This window comes from Fundulus heteroclitus, chromosome 7 (assembly GCF_011125445.2).
Source record: "Fundulus heteroclitus isolate FHET01 chromosome 7, MU-UCD_Fhet_4.1, whole genome shotgun sequence".
Taxonomy (NCBI): Eukaryota; Metazoa; Chordata; class Actinopteri; order Cyprinodontiformes; family Fundulidae; genus Fundulus; species Fundulus heteroclitus.
Genome location: NC_046367.1, coordinates 41,394,003 through 41,416,417, shown reverse-complemented (window position 1 = coordinate 41,416,417; position 22,415 = coordinate 41,394,003). Strand labels below are relative to the sequence as shown.

At 41.7% G+C, this 22,415-nt stretch overlaps 1 protein-coding gene across 1 annotated transcript in view; it reads right to left on the bottom strand.

Annotated features, from left to right (window-relative positions):
• Window positions 1–1,633: 1,633 nt before the first annotated feature.
• The window catches only part of LOC105915544 (glycosyltransferase-like domain containing 1), a 54,230-nt gene continuing 33,448 nt past the window's right edge, over window positions 1,634–22,415 (bottom strand). Inside the window, exons 2-11 of the mRNA XM_036139657.1 lie at window positions 13,170–13,360; window positions 10,386–10,553; window positions 9,762–9,935; window positions 7,945–8,049; window positions 7,755–7,871; window positions 6,445–6,554; window positions 5,579–5,723; window positions 3,665–3,735; window positions 2,119–2,210; window positions 1,634–2,018 (exon numbers count right to left, since the gene is read on the bottom strand). Coding sequence (XP_035995550.1) covers window positions 1,944–2,018; window positions 2,119–2,210; window positions 3,665–3,735; window positions 5,579–5,723; window positions 6,445–6,554; window positions 7,755–7,871; window positions 7,945–8,049; window positions 9,762–9,935; window positions 10,386–10,553; window positions 13,170–13,360 — 1,248 coding nt within the window. The 3' untranslated portion in view covers window positions 1,634–1,943. The remainder of the gene's footprint in view (window positions 2,019–2,118; window positions 2,211–3,664; window positions 3,736–5,578; window positions 5,724–6,444; window positions 6,555–7,754; window positions 7,872–7,944; window positions 8,050–9,761; window positions 9,936–10,385; window positions 10,554–13,169; window positions 13,361–22,415) is intronic.

The following is a 22,415-nucleotide window of genomic DNA, read 5'->3' as shown; positions in this document are numbered from 1 at the left end:
GCAGAAAGACCCCAGAGTCGGGGCTGGGCGATAAGAATCAAAAATAATATCTTGATATTTTTAGACTAAATGTTGATATACGATATTTATCCCGATATGTTTTTCTTTTCATAATTATAAAAAGGTGTCTCTGAATCAAAGCTTTATACCAAATGTTCTGAGCTATCTCTGTAGTTAAGCTGCTATAGGCTTAGTACAGGCAGACATCAAGATGTTTTTTTTATTTCTCTCACTCTGCTGAGTTCTCCTACTGTTCTCCAATTAGCATTGTTAGCTGTTATTTCAGCTTTTTGTTCTCTGTCACTTTTCTCTTCATAGAAGGTACACCTGGTCTGGCGTTCAGTTAGCTGTGACATCATCAGGGGAGGCAGATCATCCACTATTACTATATAACATAGAAGGAATTCCTAGATCAATGTGCTTTTGTGTCTCTGCTCTTCTCTAAGCCCCAGTGGGTGGAGGCAGATGAGCGTTCACACTGAGCCTGGTTCTGGTTCTGCTGGAGGTTCTCCTCCCTGTTAAAGGGGAGTTTTCCTCTCCACTGTCGCTTCATGCATGCTCAGTATGAGGGATTGCTGCAAAGCCATCAACAATGCAGACGACTGTCCACTGTGGCTCTACGCTCTTTCAGGAGGAGTGAATGCTGCTTGGAGAAACTTGATGCAACCTGCTGGGTTTCCTTAGAGAGGAAACTTTCTGATCAACCTGGAGGATTTGATGGAATCTGATTCTGGGCCTCGAGATCACATGTGCTGAGAATTGGTGCTAAATAAATAACATTGAATTGAATAAGCACATTTTTAAACATATGAGAAATGACAAAAAAACACCCTATTAGAACAAATAAAAATTTAATTCTAACGCAACATAGACTGTCTCGATATAAATGACAGTTCCATCCTATATTATACTCCCAAAGAACTCACATTATCCATAATAATCGATGGAACAAATGGCTTAATTTTCTTCTTCTTGCTCCTGCTCTACGTCCTATGCGCTTTTCAGCTCATCTGGAATTTAAGGATGCAGTTGGAGTTTATTTTAGCTTCTGAGATGTATATCAGCTGCTATGGTTACACATCATAATAAATGTTCCAAACATGAAAACATAAAGATCCTCCAAACAACACAGTATGTGAGAAAAATATTATAAAAAGCAACGACTAATCAAAAAAAGGAGGAAATGAAGTTCCTTAAAAAGATTTGCAGAACAGAACTACTCCAACATGCATATATATATATATATATATATATATATATATATATATATATATATATACATAATATATGCATGCATATGTGTGTGTGTTAAAGGCCACTCAGAAAAACCACTGCGTGGGTGAACTAATAGCGATGAGCTAATAGCTTTCATAAATGGTTGTTCAAAGTGTAACTTCTAAACCCAGAGATGACTTTGTTTTCATATGTCTTATCAGCCCAAGTCCAACATGTTTACTGTAATATCTGGATTGCAGTATCTACACAGCTTTTGTGGCTGGTGTGTTGTTTTCTTTTGGTGGACCACACATTAAGCCAACAGTAGAAGATCAACATGACGGGCCTGCATGAGCCTCTCTGCTCATCAGAAGATTATTTGAAACTAACCCACTTTAATAAAGTAATGGATCAGGACTTATTTTTGGTCTTTTATTAAAAACAGTAAAAGGTTGATGTGAACTTAACCTCTACAGACATTTGTGTACAGCAAGCATCTGTAAATCCATCAGAACCCGAACTAGAACATCGACCCGACTGCTCATTCCTACAGTGAGATTCCAGTTTCAGGGGTGGAGGAGATATTTCTGGTCCAGCATCAGAGTCTCTAACCTCAGTCTGGATCCAGAATGAGCTTTAAAGTTCACCCTGATCCACCCCAGCTCTGACCAGAACTTGCTCTGACCCACACCTCAGAGATAATTGAAGAACCCAGCATAGTGGTGCGTTCAGGAACCTTCAGCAGACAGAAGACCCTTGAACTGTGTTTTCAGGGAGGTCCAGGAGTACAAAGAGGTGTCCACCTGCAGAATCAAAACCAGAACCATCCATCTTTAACCTGCTGTGCCTCTTAAAAAAAAGAAAAACTGAACCCAGTATTCAACCAAAGATAAGGGGGGTTACCATGATGACGTGTCTACGGGCGAGGTCAGGTCTCTTGCAGAGTTCCTGCAGCCGCTTACAGAGCTGCTCAGGGGTCGAGTACAAATACTGATCTGGGACAGAGAGGAGGAGGAGGAGGAGGAGGTCAGGAGGAGGCCTGGGCGATAAACCAAAAGATTTTCCCGAAATTTACAAAAATAACAAACGTCATTTTACCCATGATGGTACTTTTGGTATTAAAAACAATAAAATGAAGTTATTTTATAGCTAAAAGGAAGACTATGCTCCTGTCCCTTTAAGATGCTGCACTACATGTACAGGCTGCATTTCACAAGTCGAAGCAGCGGTGGTGGTTGAGCTGCTAGAGGAAGAGTACCGTATTTTTCGGACCATAAGGTGCACCAGGTTATAAGGTGCACTAAATATTCTTCCGAAGTGTGTGATATCCACTCATCCACGTACATCTCTATCCGTCTCTGTCGGGAGGACAGAGTAGTTGGACTACACCGCCCTGTTTCTAACAGGCCAAAATAAATGTAACTATTATATTGAACTAACTTTCTAGGTTTATTGATGCTAGCGCATACTCCGGGCGTGGGCTACCTAAAGGTTCCCACATCCTCAGGTGTACTGTCCACATATTATGAGCTTGATGGACTCCACACTGAATCTCTGTGGACATTTTACTCTTCAAAGTTGACTGTACTGTTCCCTAAATTTCTTGTAGAAAATTCCTACAATTCCCAGACTTTCTGCCAGTGGGACGAAGCGGCGTAACAAATGGTAAAATGTGTGATTAGCTAGCTGAGCACCTAGAGCCGTTTCTTTTCCAGCAGGCTCCCACCTGTCAGTGAGAACAAGGATGTGATGCAGCGCATCCTGGTGACCGCCTGCTTGGAGCAGCTCACTGTATCAAGCTCAGTGTCACATATAAAACCGTTTGATGTAAAGACTTGTTGCTGCCCAGAAGTTTATAGTGTGACACGTACCTGTAAGCTCAAAGTTCATGCAGAGTCTGCCTCGAGTGAACTACACCCGAGTATGTGGGGGCCTTACATGAATGCACTTCGAGTTTAGACATTACAGTCAGGCAGTCTTGTAGACAAATATCCATTGAGTGGAGCATACACATATTACCAGATTTTTGAGCACATTGTACCAAATAATATCGGTCAGTAAACACACCGGTAATCATATATAAGACGCACCAGGTTTAAGCTCTCTGTATGGTACATAAAGGAAAAGGCCCGTGTCTGTATTACTACTGGTGCAAACAAAGCTAAAGCTGCCGAGCTCAATAGATAGATGGATGCGAGTGCAGGGTTTTGGGCACAGGCTGCACCTGGCAATCGCTAAGTGTGCACTTCTTAATGGAGTTACTGTTGTGGAAACAGTACAGCCGCTCCATAGCATATTTATTATCACATAGTCTTTAATCTGTAAACCCTGTTAGGGGAATTTGCATCTATTAAGATAATTTAGCTGTGATTGTCCAGTTGAATAAGGAGAAGGTCAGGCGGTACAGGTGTTGCAGCCAGAGCAGTGGAGCCGTCTCAGGTGTGTTTACCTGGGAATATTTCAGGATACACCAGAGCCTTTGGACACAGAGGGAAACATCCACAGTGAACTGCTTCCAGCCTGAAACAGGTCAGAGATCCCAGATCAGATCATCAACACTGAGACAGAGTCAGGAGAAATCAGACTAAAACAAGGAAAACAGGTTCAACATAGAAACTTTAAAACCCAAATCCTCGTTCCTCCCCTCACTCTGGGCTCATGGTTCCACCCCTTTGTTTCTGTGTGTGGTGTGTTGAGTTTTAATGTGAATGCAGACTCAAAGAACAGGAGATCTGAGGACAGAACCTGGTAGAACTTGTCTGATGTCCAATTAGGTGGCTCTGCTGATGTTGGGTCAACTCACCATGAAGTTATCTGATCAGAAGTGACTCACGCTGGCTGCAGGCCCTTAATGAGCTCTGCTGATGATCTGGGTTCATCAGACAAAATCAGATTCAGACCTAATGAGGATCAAAGTGTCAGTGAGGCCCCGGGCCCCCATGGTTGGGTTGTTTCCTCTCCAGAACCTCTGACAGCTGAGCATGTCCTAGAGGGAGATACCCTGGAATGTCTGGAAGTGTTGTGAGAAGGAGTGGGAAGGATCCAGGGTGGGAACACCTCTGACAGCTGTTTGTGTCCTGGGTTACAGATGTGTACAAACACCAACTCAGTATAGATTCAACCCCGCACCCCCCCCCCCCCCCCACCCGCCTCTGGCTTAGAACCAAACAAGTGAAATCCATGAAAATGTTAGATTCACTTCTTATTTTAACAATTAACAATTAGTAACAATTAAGGAGGAAATACACCAGACGTGTACGCTTAGCTTAGCATTTAATTCTACTCATTAAATAAATATACACCAGAAGAATAAAATAACGTGCATACAATGCACGTATTTACGCTACGCAATGCCTAAATTAAATTGAAGTTCTAATTTCAGACACATATACGCTCCTGTTTGGCAGGGAATAAACGGGAAAACATTCTGTGTCAAAGTTCACGTCTGAAAGTACCCCAAAAGTCGAGTCTGTTTGGCCACAAGGTGGTAGAAGTCATCTTGTTGTTGACGCTGCAGATTGATCGGATGCACAAATTTTTGCTGAGCTCTCTGCTTTTCATCTCATAACAGTTCGTCAACTAGAGGAAAGAAGGCCAAGGTGCACCTTCTACTTGGTGCTCTCCATGTGGAGAAGGTTCTTTCAGAGCAGAAACAGTGTAATTTGCTGTGTCTCGTGTAAATTTACGCTTTTAAAAACACGTCCGTAAGCCGCGCTGCTTATGTTATGCTTACGTTATGCACCTGGTGTATTTCCAGAGACTAATTAGAAACCAAAACAACCTGTTCCCCCCGAGCACCAAAAAAACATGATGAAAACTTTAGCAGGAACATAAATTGGAATTGCATGGACCCAATCATTGTTTACATTAATAAACCTGATTCTCAATGACTTTTTTAATGGGATACAAATTACATCCATTAAGGACATAGCAGCTTTGTAATACAGGAAAACCACATTAACCCTTTTTTTTCTGAGTGGCTGTTGATTTGCCTACAAATTTCTACTCACAAAGTAAATAAAGATATTTTCATAGTGATATTTGTTAGTATTGAGTCTTTATTGTTAATATCTTTCTGATCTTTAGTAGAAATAACTCTGTTTTCAGATTTTGTCTTTAAGTATAAAAATGTGACCACCCTACTTCTGACACTTTGTACTAAAGAGTGAAAACACGTCTCTTCTTCTGTTCCAAGGCTATAATCTCCATTTTCTCCTCACCTTACATGCAGCTCTCTCACTAACGCTCAGGCCATTTTAGGCTTTTCACACTAACATATTTTTGACCTACTGGTTATTCATCTACCTGCATTTCAGTTGTCCTTTTGTCTTATTGTCATTATCCTTCGCTTTTAAAAACTCACATGGCCACGCCGAAGAACTCGTGTCTGGCGGTTGAGACGACCACGTCTGCGTCACACAGCACTTTGAGGTACTGGTCTTTACTGGACAGGAAGCCCCAGTTCAGGATGTGGGACTGAAGGAGACACTGCGAGGAGGAGAAGATCTCTGCAGGTGGAGAACACAGCTTCATCACGTTAGGGGTTCCTTACTCCTGACTGAGCGTCCTGTTACTGCTTGTTTGTGGAGAGTGATGAATGCAAAAGATTACATCAGTTTATTTGACTAAAACCTGAAAGAAACCGACTGATGTGATTCTCGGAATATTATCCTTGAATAAAAATCAATAGGAACATGTTCTCTTGGGCCTCCGTCCTGCTCCTGGTCTGTGATGAGGTTTATGTTGGTAATTAGAGGAAGAGGACAGTTTGATGAGGACAGATCTCTCTGATTAAACTAGCGGAGTCCCCAACAGGTGAAAGTGATCAATACTCAGAGCTGTTAGCGAAATCACTCAGCTCCTAATGTGATTGGCTCTCGGCTGATTTACTGCCAGCTGTTTGTTCTGCACTAAAACTTTACGATCCAATAACTCAGAGTGGGCTCGGCCCGCTAAAACACCCACTCATCAACACTCCATCACATCGTTATTAAAACACTGAAACACACCCAGAGGGGAGACACAGCTGCTGGGACACAGGTAAGCACACGCCTGAACGAACCAAGACGCAGAATGCAGAAGCTATGGTTCTGGTCCTGGTACCAGCCCAGGATCCTCAAGACTCAATTACACTTTACTGAATTATGAAAATCCCAAAGAACAACAGCTTTTAGCTCTATCTCTGCAGCCCCACGCAGTTCCAGGTGTGCTGAGCAGGTGAGTGTGTACCTGGCACATCGGTGAATGTCTCTCCCAGCACTGACAGCTTGAAATCCAGCTGTTTTTCCTTCAGTTTGATCAGAGTGCTGAAGAACAGCTCAGGGTTCTTGTCGTGTTCCCTTTAAATAAAGATAGCAGGAGGTTCCAGTTTGTTAATGCAACAAATGAATCTCCCAGTTAGTTATGGAGTACCACAGGGCTCTGTGCTTGGACCAGTTCTCTTTACTGTATGCGTCCACTTGGTTAAATTCACAGCATGGAATAAATTGTATTTTTTCTCTGCAGCCCCAATAACTTATCAACCCTGATGATATTTTATGTTTATTCATAAATACTGGCAAATCAAAAGAGTTACTTAGACGTGGGGTTCCCAAAGTTCTCAGCCTGCAACCCCCAAAATAACAACAGCAGAGAGCCGCAACCAACTTTGGCAGAGTGTTTTCATTTAGTAATTTTGTGAGAACGCGTACAAAAAATGCAGTTTCCCCCGTGTTAAAATGAGGAATGTTGAGCATTTTGTAACGTTACACTTTAGTATCGATTTAACAAATAAGAAAATACTAAATCATTATAGCAAATCAGCATCACATTAGTGCTGGTGTTAAGACTTTTAAACAATTGTGCAAACAACTGGGTGTCTTTATTCTCATATTACAACTTTATTCTGGAAATGTTCTTTATTCTTCTACACCTAAAATTCTGACTATATTCTCCTAATTAAAATAAGAAAAATAATATTTGCATTATGGACATTTTAGATAAAAGAAAATAATTTTGCCACGGATAAGTACATTTCCACAAAAAAAACATCTGAAATCTTGACATAAATGTCACATATTTGTGAGAAAATAGTCAAATTTGTAAATATTCAATATTCAGCTTACTAAAGGCATACATTTGCTATATTAAAACCAGCATATCTCTGTAAAGTTAGAAATTTTGGATCATTTGGATAATCTCGAGACCCCCACTTGTGGATCTCTGACGTAGACTGCAGTGTTGAATATCTGGAGCATATAACAAAAGTAATTTCCCTCTGGGATTATTAAAGTATGTCTGATTCTGAATAAAAGACATGACTGGTTGGATGGATCCAGAGTGAAATCAGAGGCTCAGTCCACATCTAAGAAGTTTAAGTCCTGTGTTCTACATGCTTGTCTAACCCTGTATGACCAAACAACTGCTACTGCAGCACGGATTGTGGAGTTTATTGTTATAATGTGTTGGTCCACACCTTTCAGTTTCATGGAGGTTCTGCACGACGACACAGGTTAGCAAAGCCGACTAGATATAAATGATTGGGTCGGACCAGAACTCACCACCTATGAGGCCATACGATGTGGAGAGGGTCCGCCTGGTCCACCGGCTCTGGGTGCTGAACAGGAGTCGGAACGCTTCTGGGTTCGGCTGAAGACTCAACTGGATCCTCCTTACACCTATCAAGTCAGAACCAACAGCTTTGATGACCTACAGGCGATCCGACTCAGTGTGTGCGGATCATGTGACTACCGTGATGTCTGCTGCTGATTGGTCTGCGACGTGACGATACGACGATCGCTCTGAGACGTCGATGCAGGGCGCCGAAGACATCTGAGTTTGTGCTCAGGCAGCAGACTGGCAAACAGAACCAGAGTTACACGAACAGAACTCAGATCAACAGGGACAACTAACAGAACATGACAGCGTCTCAGACTCTGGCTGTTTGTTCCTCTGAGGACTGAGAAAACAGGTCCATTTGAGGAATGAACAGTCTGACCGCAGGCAGTAAAACCAATCAGCTTATTGATGATGGTAGAGATGATGTCACCTCGGAGTCTGATTAAAGATGAAGGTCAACGACTGCTGAGGCTGCTGGGGTTTATAATCAGGGTAATAATCAGAGAGAGACGCTGCAGGGAGGACAGATCATTGCAGCGCTCATGCACTGACTGCAGAGCAAACGCCTCAGGACTCCCTCCAGCTGGTCGGTCCTGCACAAATGATCCCAGACCCAACAGAACCATGACATTTATAAAACACAGCTCTGTTTGGGATTCACTGGGAAACAGTTGGAGCTGATTATAATAAAGAGTGAGGGAACCCATTTTAAACTTTGTTCAGACTGATTGAGTTAATCAGAGAAGCTGAGGAGCAGCAGCCAACCACCAACTGGATCCATTTATTCATGAGTCAGCAGACTTTGTTCTGTTGGATCTGAAAATTGATCAGTAATAAAATCCAGTAGATTCTGTGTTGGTTTCTGGATGCTCTGTTGTTAAAGTAAACAGTTTTAAACAAAGATAAACATTTGAAATACTTTAAACTCGTGCAGAAATGGGAAAGATGTTAAAAATGAAAGGTTTTTTTTATGTATTTTGGGTACTTTTCAATTATTTGTCTTCCTCTTGAGTTCATCTTGTTCTGTGTCCTTCCATGAATCATCTGACCCTTTGCTTTGTGTCCAACACATAAACGCAGACTAGAACCAGAACCAGAACCAGTCCCCTTCCCCTGCTGCAGTGGGACAGTAGAAGAAGAAACGCACAGCTGCTCGTCATGCGACGTTCTCATTGATCTCTGAGGAGTCAGGGTTCAGCAGCGGCCATGATGGATGGAACGTCCGTTTCTCTCTGCAGGACTCAATTACTATTCAGTTACAATGACAGGCTGACGGATGGATGCAAGTTGTCACTACGGCCACAGAGAGACAGCCGACACCCTTTAGGGTCAGCACATGTTTCAGGGCTTGAGGCTGAACCTGAATGACGTAAAGCTCCAGAACTCAGAGGTGGGTTTGTTTCCTGAGGATCACAGGACTGAAGCACAGGAACTTTTGATCTGAAAATGGACTGAAATGGTTAGAACCCGTCAGTAGCAGCATCATCCTCCACACCCGGCTGTGTTAAGAGGGAGAGGAGGAATGATCCTGCAGCTCCTGATCCCACTAGGAAGCAGTAGAAGCAAATAGAGGGTTCATATCCAAGAATAAGAAGGAGAAATCCTTTTCCCGTGATACAGACTGAATGATGGCAGCTTATTTGATATTTTATCAGAGGCTTTCCATCCATTCCTGCATCCATCTCTCAATGAAACATTACAAGCAGGTCTACGAATAAACGATCAGAATCTTCCGATGTGAAGATTTTACATTTACTGAACCAGACCAGAATGGTTTTTAAATGTTTCTGCTTCACAAAAGGTGGAAGAACCTCCTCAGCATGTTGGTAAATTCTGTTAATGACTTATTCATCTCCTTCAGGTGTGTTTAATCCAGGGAAACGCCTTAAACATGCAGGAGGTTTGATGTTTGGGACCACTGTCACAGTCTGAGAACAGCTTAAACCCACCTGCTGATGTCAGGGAACTGGACCGGGTAGCTCAGAACCACGCACTTCGGACGGATCAGCCGGTCTAGGTCTTTGGGCCTGTGGTCTGGGATCTTCTTCATGAACGACGGGATGGAGGACAGGAAGGACTCCATGTTGAAGCGGGAGTTAAAGACCACCACATCTGACACCAGGCTGCGGAGACCAGAGACAAACCCAATCAGGACAGCAGAGGGGACCGGTCCAGACGGTCTAAGGTGGGTTTGGATATCCAACGGGCCCATCAGACGCCTACTAATGATCGCTGCTGCGGTCTGATGCTGTAATGTGGTTAGAGAAGACGGAGCAGCTGCAGCTTATTGATGAGCTGCCAGCTGATCAACAACAATCAGTTTTACAGTCAGACAGCCGATCAATAACCTGAACCACTTTAATTAGACATCATCAACCAATCAGGTTGCTCCTCATCATTAACCAATCAGAGGCCAATATGAAGAAACACATTATCAAACTGAGCTCAGTTTATTATGATCAGATTGTTAGATACGTTTATCCATCAGATTACTGCTGGACCAAAACTCATCCGGACCAGAACTGATCACCCACCCAACACCACAGACATGATCGTTAAAGCTGGACGGTTACCATGAGAGCACCTGGTTGTATCCATACTGAAAGTCTCGCTCCTGGTCTTTCCGGACCGGGTAGACCAGCTGGTTCTCGTGGAAGTACAGGACCTTCTTCAGCCGGGCCAGATCGGGTCTGAGAGCCACCAGCTCACACAGGTTCAGTACTGAGCTGCTAAACAGAGCCCTGTGGAGAATAATACGACATTAAGGGACCTTCCCTGCAGAACCAAGGAAGTTACCAATTAAGACCACAGAGAGGTCCACAAGAGGCCATTTCAGACAAGTTCAGAATGTGTAGAAACCAAAACTTTAAATTTATACTGCAGGCAGAGCAGAACAGAACCAGAATTCCTGGTTTTGTTCGACATGTTCTTCTCAGCAGCAGGAGTCACCTGGTCCAATATCAGATCTATGCACAACCATGAGGTCCACAGCCCTGCACAGGCTCCTGTGGAGGTTCTCCTGATTTGATGGTTTTTACAAGAGCTGCACAGAATAACGAAAGTCCAGTTGTTGTCCAAACATGAATGTGTGTAAGAACACGACCGCAAGGACTGCTTGGCTGTAATATTTTCAAGTCAATTAAATTCAATTTTATTTCTATGGCGCAAATTCATGATACATGTCATCTCAAGGCACTTTACAGAGTCAAATTCAATCAAATTATACAGATTGGTCAAAAACTTTCCTAAGGAAATCCAGCAGGTTGCATCAAGTCTCTCCAAGCAGCATTCACTCCTGAAAGAGCGTAGAGCCACAGTGGACAGTCGTCTGCATTGTTGATGGCTTTGCAGCAATCCCTCATACTGAGCATGCATGGAGCGATAGTGGAGAGGAAAACTCCCCTTTAACAGGGAGAAAAACCTCCAGCAGAACCAGAACCAGGCTCAGTGTGAACGCTCATCTGCCTCCACCCACTGGGGGTTAGGGAAGACAGAGCAGAGACACAGAAGGAGAGACAAATATAATTTGGTAGGATGTTATAGTTCTTCATGCCAGTAATGCATCTGGCCAGCAGGGTGAAGGAGTCTCAATGGTTAATCACAACCATTATCTTCACAGTAATATTCAACAATAAAAATCCAAAGTGCTTTTGGTTAATATCACACACCGCCTGTGCTTAAGCTCCTGGTGATAAGACTCAGATGTCTGGTTATCTTAAAGTTCAGAGCTGTGATGGTTGTTGCTCTGAACCCGGTCTGGGAATGAGTCAGCGGCAGCAGCAGCAGAAGCAGGGACTAAAGCCCCGCACATGAAACTGATCCTCTTATCAACCATCAGATCAGGAGTTTCAGACAATCTAAAAGCAGCAGACACATCTTCATCCTGCTGCTCCTCAGCCTCAGAGCTTCTAACAGAACTGATCTTACTGGTTATCACCTAAAAACTACAGAACTACATCCATAAAGATGCTTATTTTATTGACTTTTGCTCAGATTTTAGCTGTATACAACCCCATATTTTAGTTGCTCGTCTCACGAGTAGTCACATTTATCAGGATTTAGTTTGCTGGATGATTTTCTAACAAACAGACCCTAGAGAGATAACGGTGTTGTATCAGATGTACGTTTATCCTCCCCTGGTTCCTCTCAGGGCTGCACCCTTTCACCACTGATATTCATTTAATACACTAATGAATGTATTAATGTCAGAGTCAAAATGAGGTCAAACACATCCTAAAGTTTGCTGATGACTCTGTGACTTTGTCTCTGTTTGATGAATAGGACTTTCATCGCGGCTCTGTGGTGAAGGGTTGCATTAGCTGGTGTGAACTCTTGTTTCTGAAGATTAATGTGTCGAAAACCAAAGAAATGTTATTAGATTTTAAAGACGCCTCTGCCATCACAACCAGTTTTTATCCGTGACCATAAAAAATACCTCGGCACCATCACAGACTACAGTTTGACCTCCGTAGCTATTATAGAGGCAGTCTGGGCAAAGGCTCACCAGGGTAGGTTATTTTTACCGGAAATTGACGACTTTTAACGTTGACACATCTTTTATGAAAATGTGTTACTTTAGTTTCATTGAGTTAGCTTTACATTTTCTTTTATTTGTTGGTTTGAATCCCTCTTCCTGAATCATAAACACAGACTAAACAGCGTATTAACAATGGGCAGCAGTCTTGTAGAAATACCCCAGCGCTACAGAACCAGTCCAAAGGAAGGCTAACGGTATCCCTGCTGACCCAAACCACCTTCTTTACCCTAAAAACAGGTTGCTGCCATTGCCAAAGTGCTGAAACTGTTAGTTTCAGCCTCAATAGTTATGGGACCCGAGGAGCCCAATTGGGCCTGTAGAAGCTTATTGTTGTATCCTGGTTGTTTGGTGCATGTTGAGTTTATTTTTGTACTTTTGTAAACTTGTATTTTTCCTTGTATTTATTCTTCGCTGGCTGCAAAAAAGTTGCCCCTTGGGTATAATACAGTTTCTTGAGCTCTAATTCTGACTCATGAACCACCATCTTAACTTCTTATTCATCTGTTCCAGGGAAATCCATAGAAAAACCACGTTTAGGACACATTTCAAAGGTTTGGCAAATAAATAGCAGGGTACAGTCACTGGACGGGCTTACCTGCACTACTGACTGATAAAAATGTTGGAAAGTTAGGAACACAAGATCACCTCATGCTGTTGGAGACCCTTAAACAATCTTACAGCAAGATAAGAACAGATTTACGCTGGTAGCTCTTAACGAAAGGCTGTACCAATGAAAGAAGCCCTTTAAGGCCTCAGAAACAGCAGCTTTTATCTGGATACTGGTAGTCTACCTGCCTGTTGTCACATGTGCGCCTCTCACCTGTAAGACGAACAGGCAGGAATGGTCTGGCTGAAGTACAGAGCGGCTGTTCTCGCTCTCCAGTGCCATTTCTTGGCGGGCAGCGTGAAGACGGAGCAGCCGTCAACATTCTCCTTCAAAAGGTCGATCAGCTGTTTGTGAGAGCCGCCATAAAACGCCTCGACCAGCAGGACGCTGGGAGAGCCGTCGACCTGGTGGAGAGAGGTCAAAGTCAGCAGTCATTTTTATCAGTAAAGGTGTGTATGCATTTGTGTCTAGCCCTGAAACCCTTAAAGAAAAGTCTATGAAACCAGCCAGAGCTACAATATAATGGTTCAGATCAAAGCATAAAAATATGTAGGAATGGTCTAGTCCAAGAGTCTGCAACCTGTGGCTCTTTGGACCTTTTGCAATATCTTTTAACAAATCAAGCAAAAACAATTAACAAATATTGGACTAATAATATATCTTGGGTAATTATTTTTACATAAATTCCCACAAATATCACTACATCATTTAAAAAAAGTATCCATCTTATTTTTTCAAAAGGTTTTGTATTTTTCTTTATTTAAAACCTAAAAATATAATTAAAACAGTGGTTCTTTACCAATGACAACAACTTTCCTAAAGTAGATATTGATAAAAAAAAATTGCCTTTTTGTAAAAGGTTGTTATATTTCTGGCACTAGACGAGTTTAATTTAGCTGAACTGTGGGTAAAAACGTCTGCTTGCATTGTAAAGGTTGCAGACACCCTGGCCTAGTCAAAGTCCAGACCTAAATTCCAACCGAGAATCTGTGCCATGACATGAAAACTGGGTTCACAGATGCTCCTTATCTAAGTTAACTGAGTTTGAGCTGTTTTGCAGAGAGAAACTGGAACGAAATCACGTCTTCACACTTACAAACCTGGTAGAGACATAACCCAGAAGACTTACAGCTCTAACTGCAGTGAAAAGTGATTTTGCATGGGGGCTGAATACAAATGCAAACTACACTTTAAAGATTTCTATCTGTAATTTAAAACAATGACATTTTCTGTCTGCTTTGCAGTGATGCACAGCTTTGTGTGGGTTGATCACATAAAATGCATTGAAGCTCGAGGATGCAGCGAAGTAAAGTGTTAAAGTTCAAGTCGTGGCTTCCGTCCCCCTTGCTGCTACTGGGCACAGAGATCAGTGAAATTTCAACTCGAGATTTAAATACGCAACCAATATCCAAAAGGTTAAAGGTCATATGAACAAAGTTCATATGCGATAAATGCAGTCTGTCAACTTGGATGCCAGATGTTTATCATATTTAATAAATTACAGCATACATTCGGTTGGGTTTTGTTTTTCAGATTAACAGTATCTGTGAAATTAACTTTTTATCAGATATTAAACTTTTTATTAAGCCCACATTTCTCTATAAAACTTATTTTTTATTGGGCTGATGTATTATAATCTTAAATGTCACAATATTATTAGTTGTAAGCCGAAATAGATAGCTAATGTAAAGGCTTGAAAACATCCATCATTTTCAAATTTACCGAATATGATGTTTCAGATCCTCTGAAACATCATATTCACTGATTCTAAGATACAAATAATCTGTTTTTCACTCCATCATGAGTCACTGAACGCTGTGTCATTATTAAAACCTTATCTGAAAGTCGAAGGCCAGACAGATGAAAAACAGAGCAGCATCGGCAGCCTACAGCATTTCCACTGACTGTAAGAATTCAGTGAGATTTCCACAACACGGCTCTTCCAGCCTGACAGGAATCCCCGTCAGCTGCAGAAAGACAGAGCTGAGAACCGAGTGAGGGTCACAGCTCGCAGCCTGCAGCTGAAAAAGTGGCCTGATGGAGGCAGAGTGAATCCTCGCAGCTCTTCATCCTCCTCCTTTCAGGCCGTAAATGAAAACCTATTGTTGTGCAGCCAGTTAACTCTGCAGTCACAAACCACAGTAAAACCCAGTAACATCCATCTATTTGCAGCACAATGTGTCCTGATAGGATCCATTATGCTGTGGGGAGGTTTACGCAGCCCGGCGGCAGGAAGTGGACAGCTTACGGTCCCTGAGCTCCCCTGTTCTTCCTCTGAATTCCCTCCCAACCATTTCCAGTCCATTCCTCCATTACGCTGCCCACAATGGGAGCTAATGTGGCTGCAGCAGCACTCAGCGCTCGCCCACATACGGCTCCATCAGTCCATATCTGCTCGCTGCCACTCATATCAGGAGAAGGAAATGAGCTGTTTCTTCTGCTGGAGACAGATACCAACGAGCCTGCTGCCATGCAGATGTGTCAGAAAGACAAATCTGATTGGAAACAGAAGTACAATGTCAGCCTTTGTGCTAAAAATGGACCAATCTGTTTCCTGAATGCGTCCAAATAATTTGAAATATGAAAACGTGTCAGGGGGTTGATTAACTGCTGATGGATGACCTTTTGGCCTTCAGAAGACAAACCGACGGCTCTTTTTTCTGCTCAGGCCTCCGAGCACACAGTTTCACTGCCCAGATAAAGAAGGTTCAGGCTCCTGCGAAGCTGACAGCAGCCAAAAACCTATTAAAACGAAATATCTGAAAGAAGTAATTCCAGTTTTTGTCTCCTATTAACTCCTTACACAGATGTTAGGACACAAGCCACAGGCAGGAGACCAGGAAACAATTATAACCAGCAGACATTAAACACTAACAGGGAAATGGTGCACATTACTCTCTTTGCAACCAAAAGGAGCGCTTCAAGTTCAAAACCTACAAAATAAAAACTACATAATAATAATCATGTTATTATTTTGAAAAAGTTAATAAAATTACCATATAAATGGGAGTAGTAAGTAAAAACCCACTAAATATTCTAAGTTAGAATGTTACTTTAATGCTAACAACTACCCATTAAACAACAAAAAGGGACAAAAGGACACACAAAAGAGAGGTAAGATATAGTCAGAAGTAACTAAAAACCAAAAATGAGATTAAAATATGAAAAACACCCAGGAGAAAACCTGAAAAGACAGAAGCTAATAAAAGAAAAAGACAAACAAATGAAAATTTAAAGCTTGGAATATATGTATATTTTTCTCATTGGATTTGCAAATATTCTTCTAACTTTAAGTGCATACTGGTCTATATATTTTAAAATAACCTTTAAGCTAAGGAAGCAAAACAACCATGAACATCTTGACTTCAGGTAAAAAATAAAATAACAAAAAAAATCTAAATATTTAAAAGTGTGACCATGCAACTGATACATGATAATAACATTAACAACGATAGTAGCAGGTATATGAAGAAAAAAAAAGCCTGCAGTTAGAGCAGTCAAATATAAATCCGATCTGGCCTACAGTCTTGATCAGACTGGGGGGGGTCGGAGAGAAAGACGGCTGTGGACCACGAGGACGATGGAAAGTCAAACCGCTCTGAGCGTCTTATTGATCAAGCAGACAGGAAGTCTCTCAGTAAATGTGAACTCAATCATTCCACCTTAAATCAAACAGAACCAGGGTGGGGGATTCCAGCTCAGACACCTTTCCTCCCACCGCCTCGAACATGGAAGGCTGCAGGCACACATGAAACAAGGGGTTAATGTGGGCGTTTCCCCAGCAGGGAATCCCCCCCAGCAGCTGCAGCGCCCGGGCTGAGTCAGCGCCGCACCGCGCCGCGCCGCCTGGAAACCGAGCGGTGGAATCTCTGGAAACGCTTCTCGCCGGGTTTGTTGTGAATCTGTGGGCGAGTCTGCTGCTTCATTCACAGTGACGTCCTGGTGACCTAATGCTGTCTCAGACTCAACAACATGTAGGTCACTTCAACCAACACTCAGCAGATTGTTGAAGATCCCCCAACACCACCCTGCTGACTTCCTTCTGTCAGAGACTGAACACCACCGTCCTGATGGACACAACGGCCAACAGCTTTACCTGCAAACACCGCCGACATTCAGCCGAGACTTCTTGGTTTAAGTCAGGGCAGCGGAGTCTGAAAGAGACCACAAACACATAGCAAAGCCAACGGTACCCGATCAATTTAGAGCAATCTCATCTAATACAGACAAACTACATTAAACTAGAACCAACTGTACCCAATCGGTTTAGCTTGGCGCCAACTTGGTTAAAGCACAATACTTTTATTCACAATATCTTAAAAAACATCCCACACTTCTACCATCTCAGAGTAGCCTCCTGGACAGCAACTGTACGAGCCCAGATCGGTGACCCCTCCCAGCCGAGAGAGCTGGCAGAACCTGGAGTCGAAGCCAAAGCTGGTTCTGAGAAGGTAAACACCATTAAAACAGATTTAAAGAAAATACAGATTAAGTAAAATCTGTCTCCAGAGAGTTCAACACATATCAGCTAGAGAAAAATTGACAATCTCTCATTGAATTCCCTTAAAGTAGTTAGACTTTTTAGACTGTCTCATTGTTTAACAGTCATGTTTCTTTACTTGATCAATTGACACATTAATGAGACTTCCAATACATCACTAATCCTTCTTAGTGAATAATTATTTAGCTTCCAACTGAAGTGTTAATTTTGTGATTTTGAGACTATATAAAGATTTGGTACTGGTAAGAATAGTCATATTTAATGAGACTAACAGAATGATTGTAAAGTAAAAATAACGGCTGGAGCTTTCCAAGTTCAACAACAAACCCAATCAACACATTGTTGCTTCACCGATGCCAAACACCCGACACCTTTGCCGTTTTAACCCACCAACAAACAGCAGTGGTGCCAGACGTCACCCAAGATCACTCTGAGTAAATATTCAGAAGAACTTGGCTCCTCGATTTAGGTCAGAGCAGTGTTATCTGACGCAAATCTCAAGGTACAGGTCTAACCTATAAAGACAGTCTATCATTATAAGAGCAAACACATGGTTAAACTAGAGTAAATTACTCATCATTAATAGACAAAAGCCACAGGTTTCTCTTTATTACAGTAGCCAGAGATACACGTGGTGAGAGCTCTGTTGAGCCAGGGGTTCCTTTAGCTCTTGAGATCAGTGAGACTCTTTATGAACAAAATACCTTGTCTCATAAATAGAATTCATGGTAACTGGTTCATCACCAAGTGAGGCAACCTTAGGGATAATTGCAAAACCTTCAAAACGTATGTTAGATCCAAACTTACACTATTTAGAGAGGTTTCCCCCATTTTAGGTTTGATTATTTATCACAACCAAAGGCAAATTAAACCAACTCTTGATTCAGACACCTTAATAATTGACAGACCTCAGCCTAATCCTACTTTCTCATCTAAAATGCTTGAGAAATAGCTACCAATCTATTATGCAAGCATTTACACAGTAATATCCTTTGAGAACTACCAGTCAGGCTTTATGGGCTCATCATAGCCCTGAAAAAGCATAACTGAAAGTCAATATTTATACTATAATAGTCTAGAAAACGACCAATATATATGTGTGCTGTTAGATTCAGTTAGTTATGGAGTACCACAGGGCTGAGTGTTTGGGCCACTTCACTTTCTGCACACAGGCCCAAAACATTCTGTAATAACTCTTTGGTTTATTCAAGATGTTCTGGTGGAATAAACTCAAATTAACTGGATTAAACTTAGATAAGAACTAGACCTGTATGAGCCTTGGTTGTGAATGGGCGCTGTGTGAATAGACTGCACCGCCTTGCAGAAACTGCAGCTTCACCGGAGAATCCCCCGACATTCATCGCCTTCCCCGTCCTCGTCAAGCTGTTATCTGCAGGTTCTGCTCTACAGCCTCACTGTGTTTGTGCGTATTAACAGTGTGAGATGATGAAATGTTGCTGAATGAATCAGCAGCCAGTCCCCTGTGTTATTTGAAGGTAGGTGCTCCTGATCTGCCTCAGCTTTCAAGCCATTCCCACTCTGACTCAAAGTATCTTTCACTTCAATCTCTGACACTTCACAGCTCACTCGAAGGCGGATTTCTGACTGAAAACATTTTTTTCATACACATTACATTGTTATTCTGGTTTCAGGAAAGATCAATAAGTCAGTGTTGGCTCAGCATTAAATGTCACGGGGTAATATTTCATCTGCCTGCTGCTGTTTGAGCTGAATTTAACAGGAAACTAAAGCCTTTCAGCTTATGAGCATCAATAGAAACTAACAAATTAATGAAAATCAACAGGAAGTTTGCTCGGTTACAATTCAGTATGTGGGAGACATAAATATTGTGTTTTTTAATAATGAAAAATTTGTGCACCCACATTTTCATAACAGAATCGGACTACAGATCATAATTCCACCTCTGCATTTTATCTGAACACAAAAACTAGAGGTCAACGATAATTACACAAATTATCTATATCTCTATGAATTAGAATATTACTGAAGCATCAATTATTTTATTAAGTTGATTTAAAAAGAGAAACTGATGTATGCGCACACAAGGTGTTGGGCTTCGTGTTCCTTTCTGTTAATTTGATAATCTGGGTTTGTAGCTAATTAAAACCCAAAATTCAGTTTTTTAGAAAATTTGATTATATTTAAAAAAAAAAGCAATAAAAAAATTTTATACACATTAATGTTGTTTATATTATGGCCCAGTCAATCATAGCCATTGCTGGCTTGACAGTTGTCCAAGACACAATCACTAAAACCCTCCACATGGTGAAGAGGCCCAAAAAGGTGATCATTGATAAGTTGGCTGTTCACAAAGTGTTATATTCAAGCATATTAAAGGAGCAACAAGTAAGATATTTACTGTAAAAACAACCTAAATCATTCTCACCTGGGATGGAAGTCACATTCCCTATCAACAATCAGTCCTTACCATCAACAATGTCTTAAGTTTTTCACCTTTCAAACCTACAGGTACGGTTCGGAACTACTTCAGTTCAGAGTGTACAGTGTGTTTAATTCCTGGTTCCTGAGCCAATTATATGAGTTCCCAGGGTTCCCTAAACAAAGCGTAGCATTTGGTATTTTATTTTGGCAAAAGAGCAGCAGCCTGCTAACATGGGAGCCACTAAGAAAAGCGGACCAAAATACATCATATACCTCTCGTTTGTAAGTGAAAATTCAGTGGAGGTTCACAATAAATATTGGCCATTAGGTAAATGGCGGGTCTCCGTAAAAGGCATTGTGTATGTGTCTGATTTTAACCACTAAGTGTCATTGTTACTTATTGTTCCTTTAATGAAAAGGGGTGAATGATGCCATCATCTACCTCCTGCATCGAGCTCTGACTCACCTGGAGAAGCCTGGAAGCACTGTGAGGACCATGTTCCTTGATTTCTCCAGTACTTCTAAAGGACAAGCAGGAGCTGTCAGGAGTGGACCACATCCTGTCCCAGTAGATACTGAACTACCTCACTGGCTGCCCACGGTATGCGAGGATACGTTGCTGTGTCTGTGACAGGGTGGTCTGCAGTAAAGGGGCCGACTGCAGGGAAGTGTGCTGGCACTGGGGAAATTCACAACACGTGGACTGCACTATGAAGTCAGAGCCACCATGCCCAGACGTGTTTAACTGCTCTGTGAATGGACAATCTAGAACCAGAGAAGTATCTTACCTGGGCTAAAGAAAAAAACATATATGACTGTAGCTCAGTCGTCTAATCTCCTATTTTTGGGAATTCAGGCGTAAATAAAGGTCCTAGTGTTCGGAGCGGGAGTGGAGAGCTACAGACCAACGGTGCCTGAGGTCCAATGATGAATGACGATGTGTATTTCTGGTTACATTTTATGAAATATGAAAAAAAAACAAATACTTTACAGAGGTCTGAAGATTTTTCATACCCACAGTAGCTTTTTGCTCAAGAGCTGAATTGTGAGGCAGATTCTGGTTCTGTACCCATCATTCATTACAAGAATATTACTCAACTGAAGGGTGAAATAACACAACCAGGGATCCTTCCCGGCTTTGTTTTATTTGGAAGCCTAACTGCTTGGGAAAATATTATCAGTGACTGAAGTTAACTGATCTGCTCCGTCTCTGCACACTTCAGCACAACACGTTGAACGTGTGAATGACAAGAACCGGGGGCATAAAACTCTGACCTGCAAAGATCCAGTTATGGTTTTGATGTAATTTGCTGAAAATTAGCCGTCCGGTGTCTGACGCGGCTCAGTGGTATTGTCCTTTAGAGGCTCATGTGAAATACAGTACCTTGGATAAGTAAAAAAAAAAAAAGTCCCCTGTACCCGTAATTTAAATGTTTCAATGTTATTTGACCTGATGGATTATTAACCAAGTGGAACCACACCATGAGGTCCAAGGGGTTCTCCAAACAAGTCAGGGCAATAGTTAATGAGAAGTACAAGTCAAGATGGAGTTTAAAAAAATATATACCAAAATCTTTGCTGTTCCCCTGGAGCACCATTAAATAGAGGGTTGCCCACCAGAACTCCCAGACCGGGCGAGGACATTAATCAGAGGCAGCAGAGACCAAAGATAACTCTGAAGGAGCTGCAGAGCTCTACAGCAGAGATGGAGGATCTGGCTAAAGGATCACAGTAAGCCGTACATGCCCAAAAACTGGGCCAGAAAAAAAACATTAGTGTTAATAATAAGAAGACATGTTTTGAGTTTGCCAAAAAGCACGTGGGAAACTCAAATGTATGGGCTCTGGTCAGATGAGACTATAAATTACCTTTTCGAACACCAAGGAAAACGCTGTCTGGCCCAAACCCAACATATAGATCTGGGTAATATATTGAGATTATTTTATAAAGAGATATAAAATTAGACTATATCTTTATTTATGTATTAGAATTATACTTTTATGTATTCCAACGGGTTATTTTTTTCGCCGTTTCTTATATTTATGTAACAAAAACGTGCCTGTGAGATCATTGGGATAAATGTTTTTGCCTTTTTACAAATACTTTATGAAAAAAAAAAAACATATTGAGATAAATATTGCATATCTGCAATCATATTTCACCGCTCCAAGAATACCACACCCACAGTGAAATATGGTGATGGCACCATTATGCTGTGGGAAAGTTTTTCAGCAGCAGGGACTGGAAAACTGGTCCGAGTGGAGGAAAAGATGGATGGTGCTAAATTCAGGGATGTTGTTGAGCAGTATGTGATTTGAGACTAGAACAGAGGTTCACTCTCCAGCAGGACAATGAACTGAAGCATAATGCTGAAGCATCAGTCGAGTGGGCTAAAGAGAAACATTTAAATCTGTTAGAATGGCCTAGTCAAAGTCCAGACCTCCATCCAACTAAGAATCTGTGGTTAGAATTGAAGGTTGCTGTTCACAAGTGAAAACAACAGAACAGTTTTCAACAGAAGAAAAACTACTGTTAATAAAACAGCATACGCACAT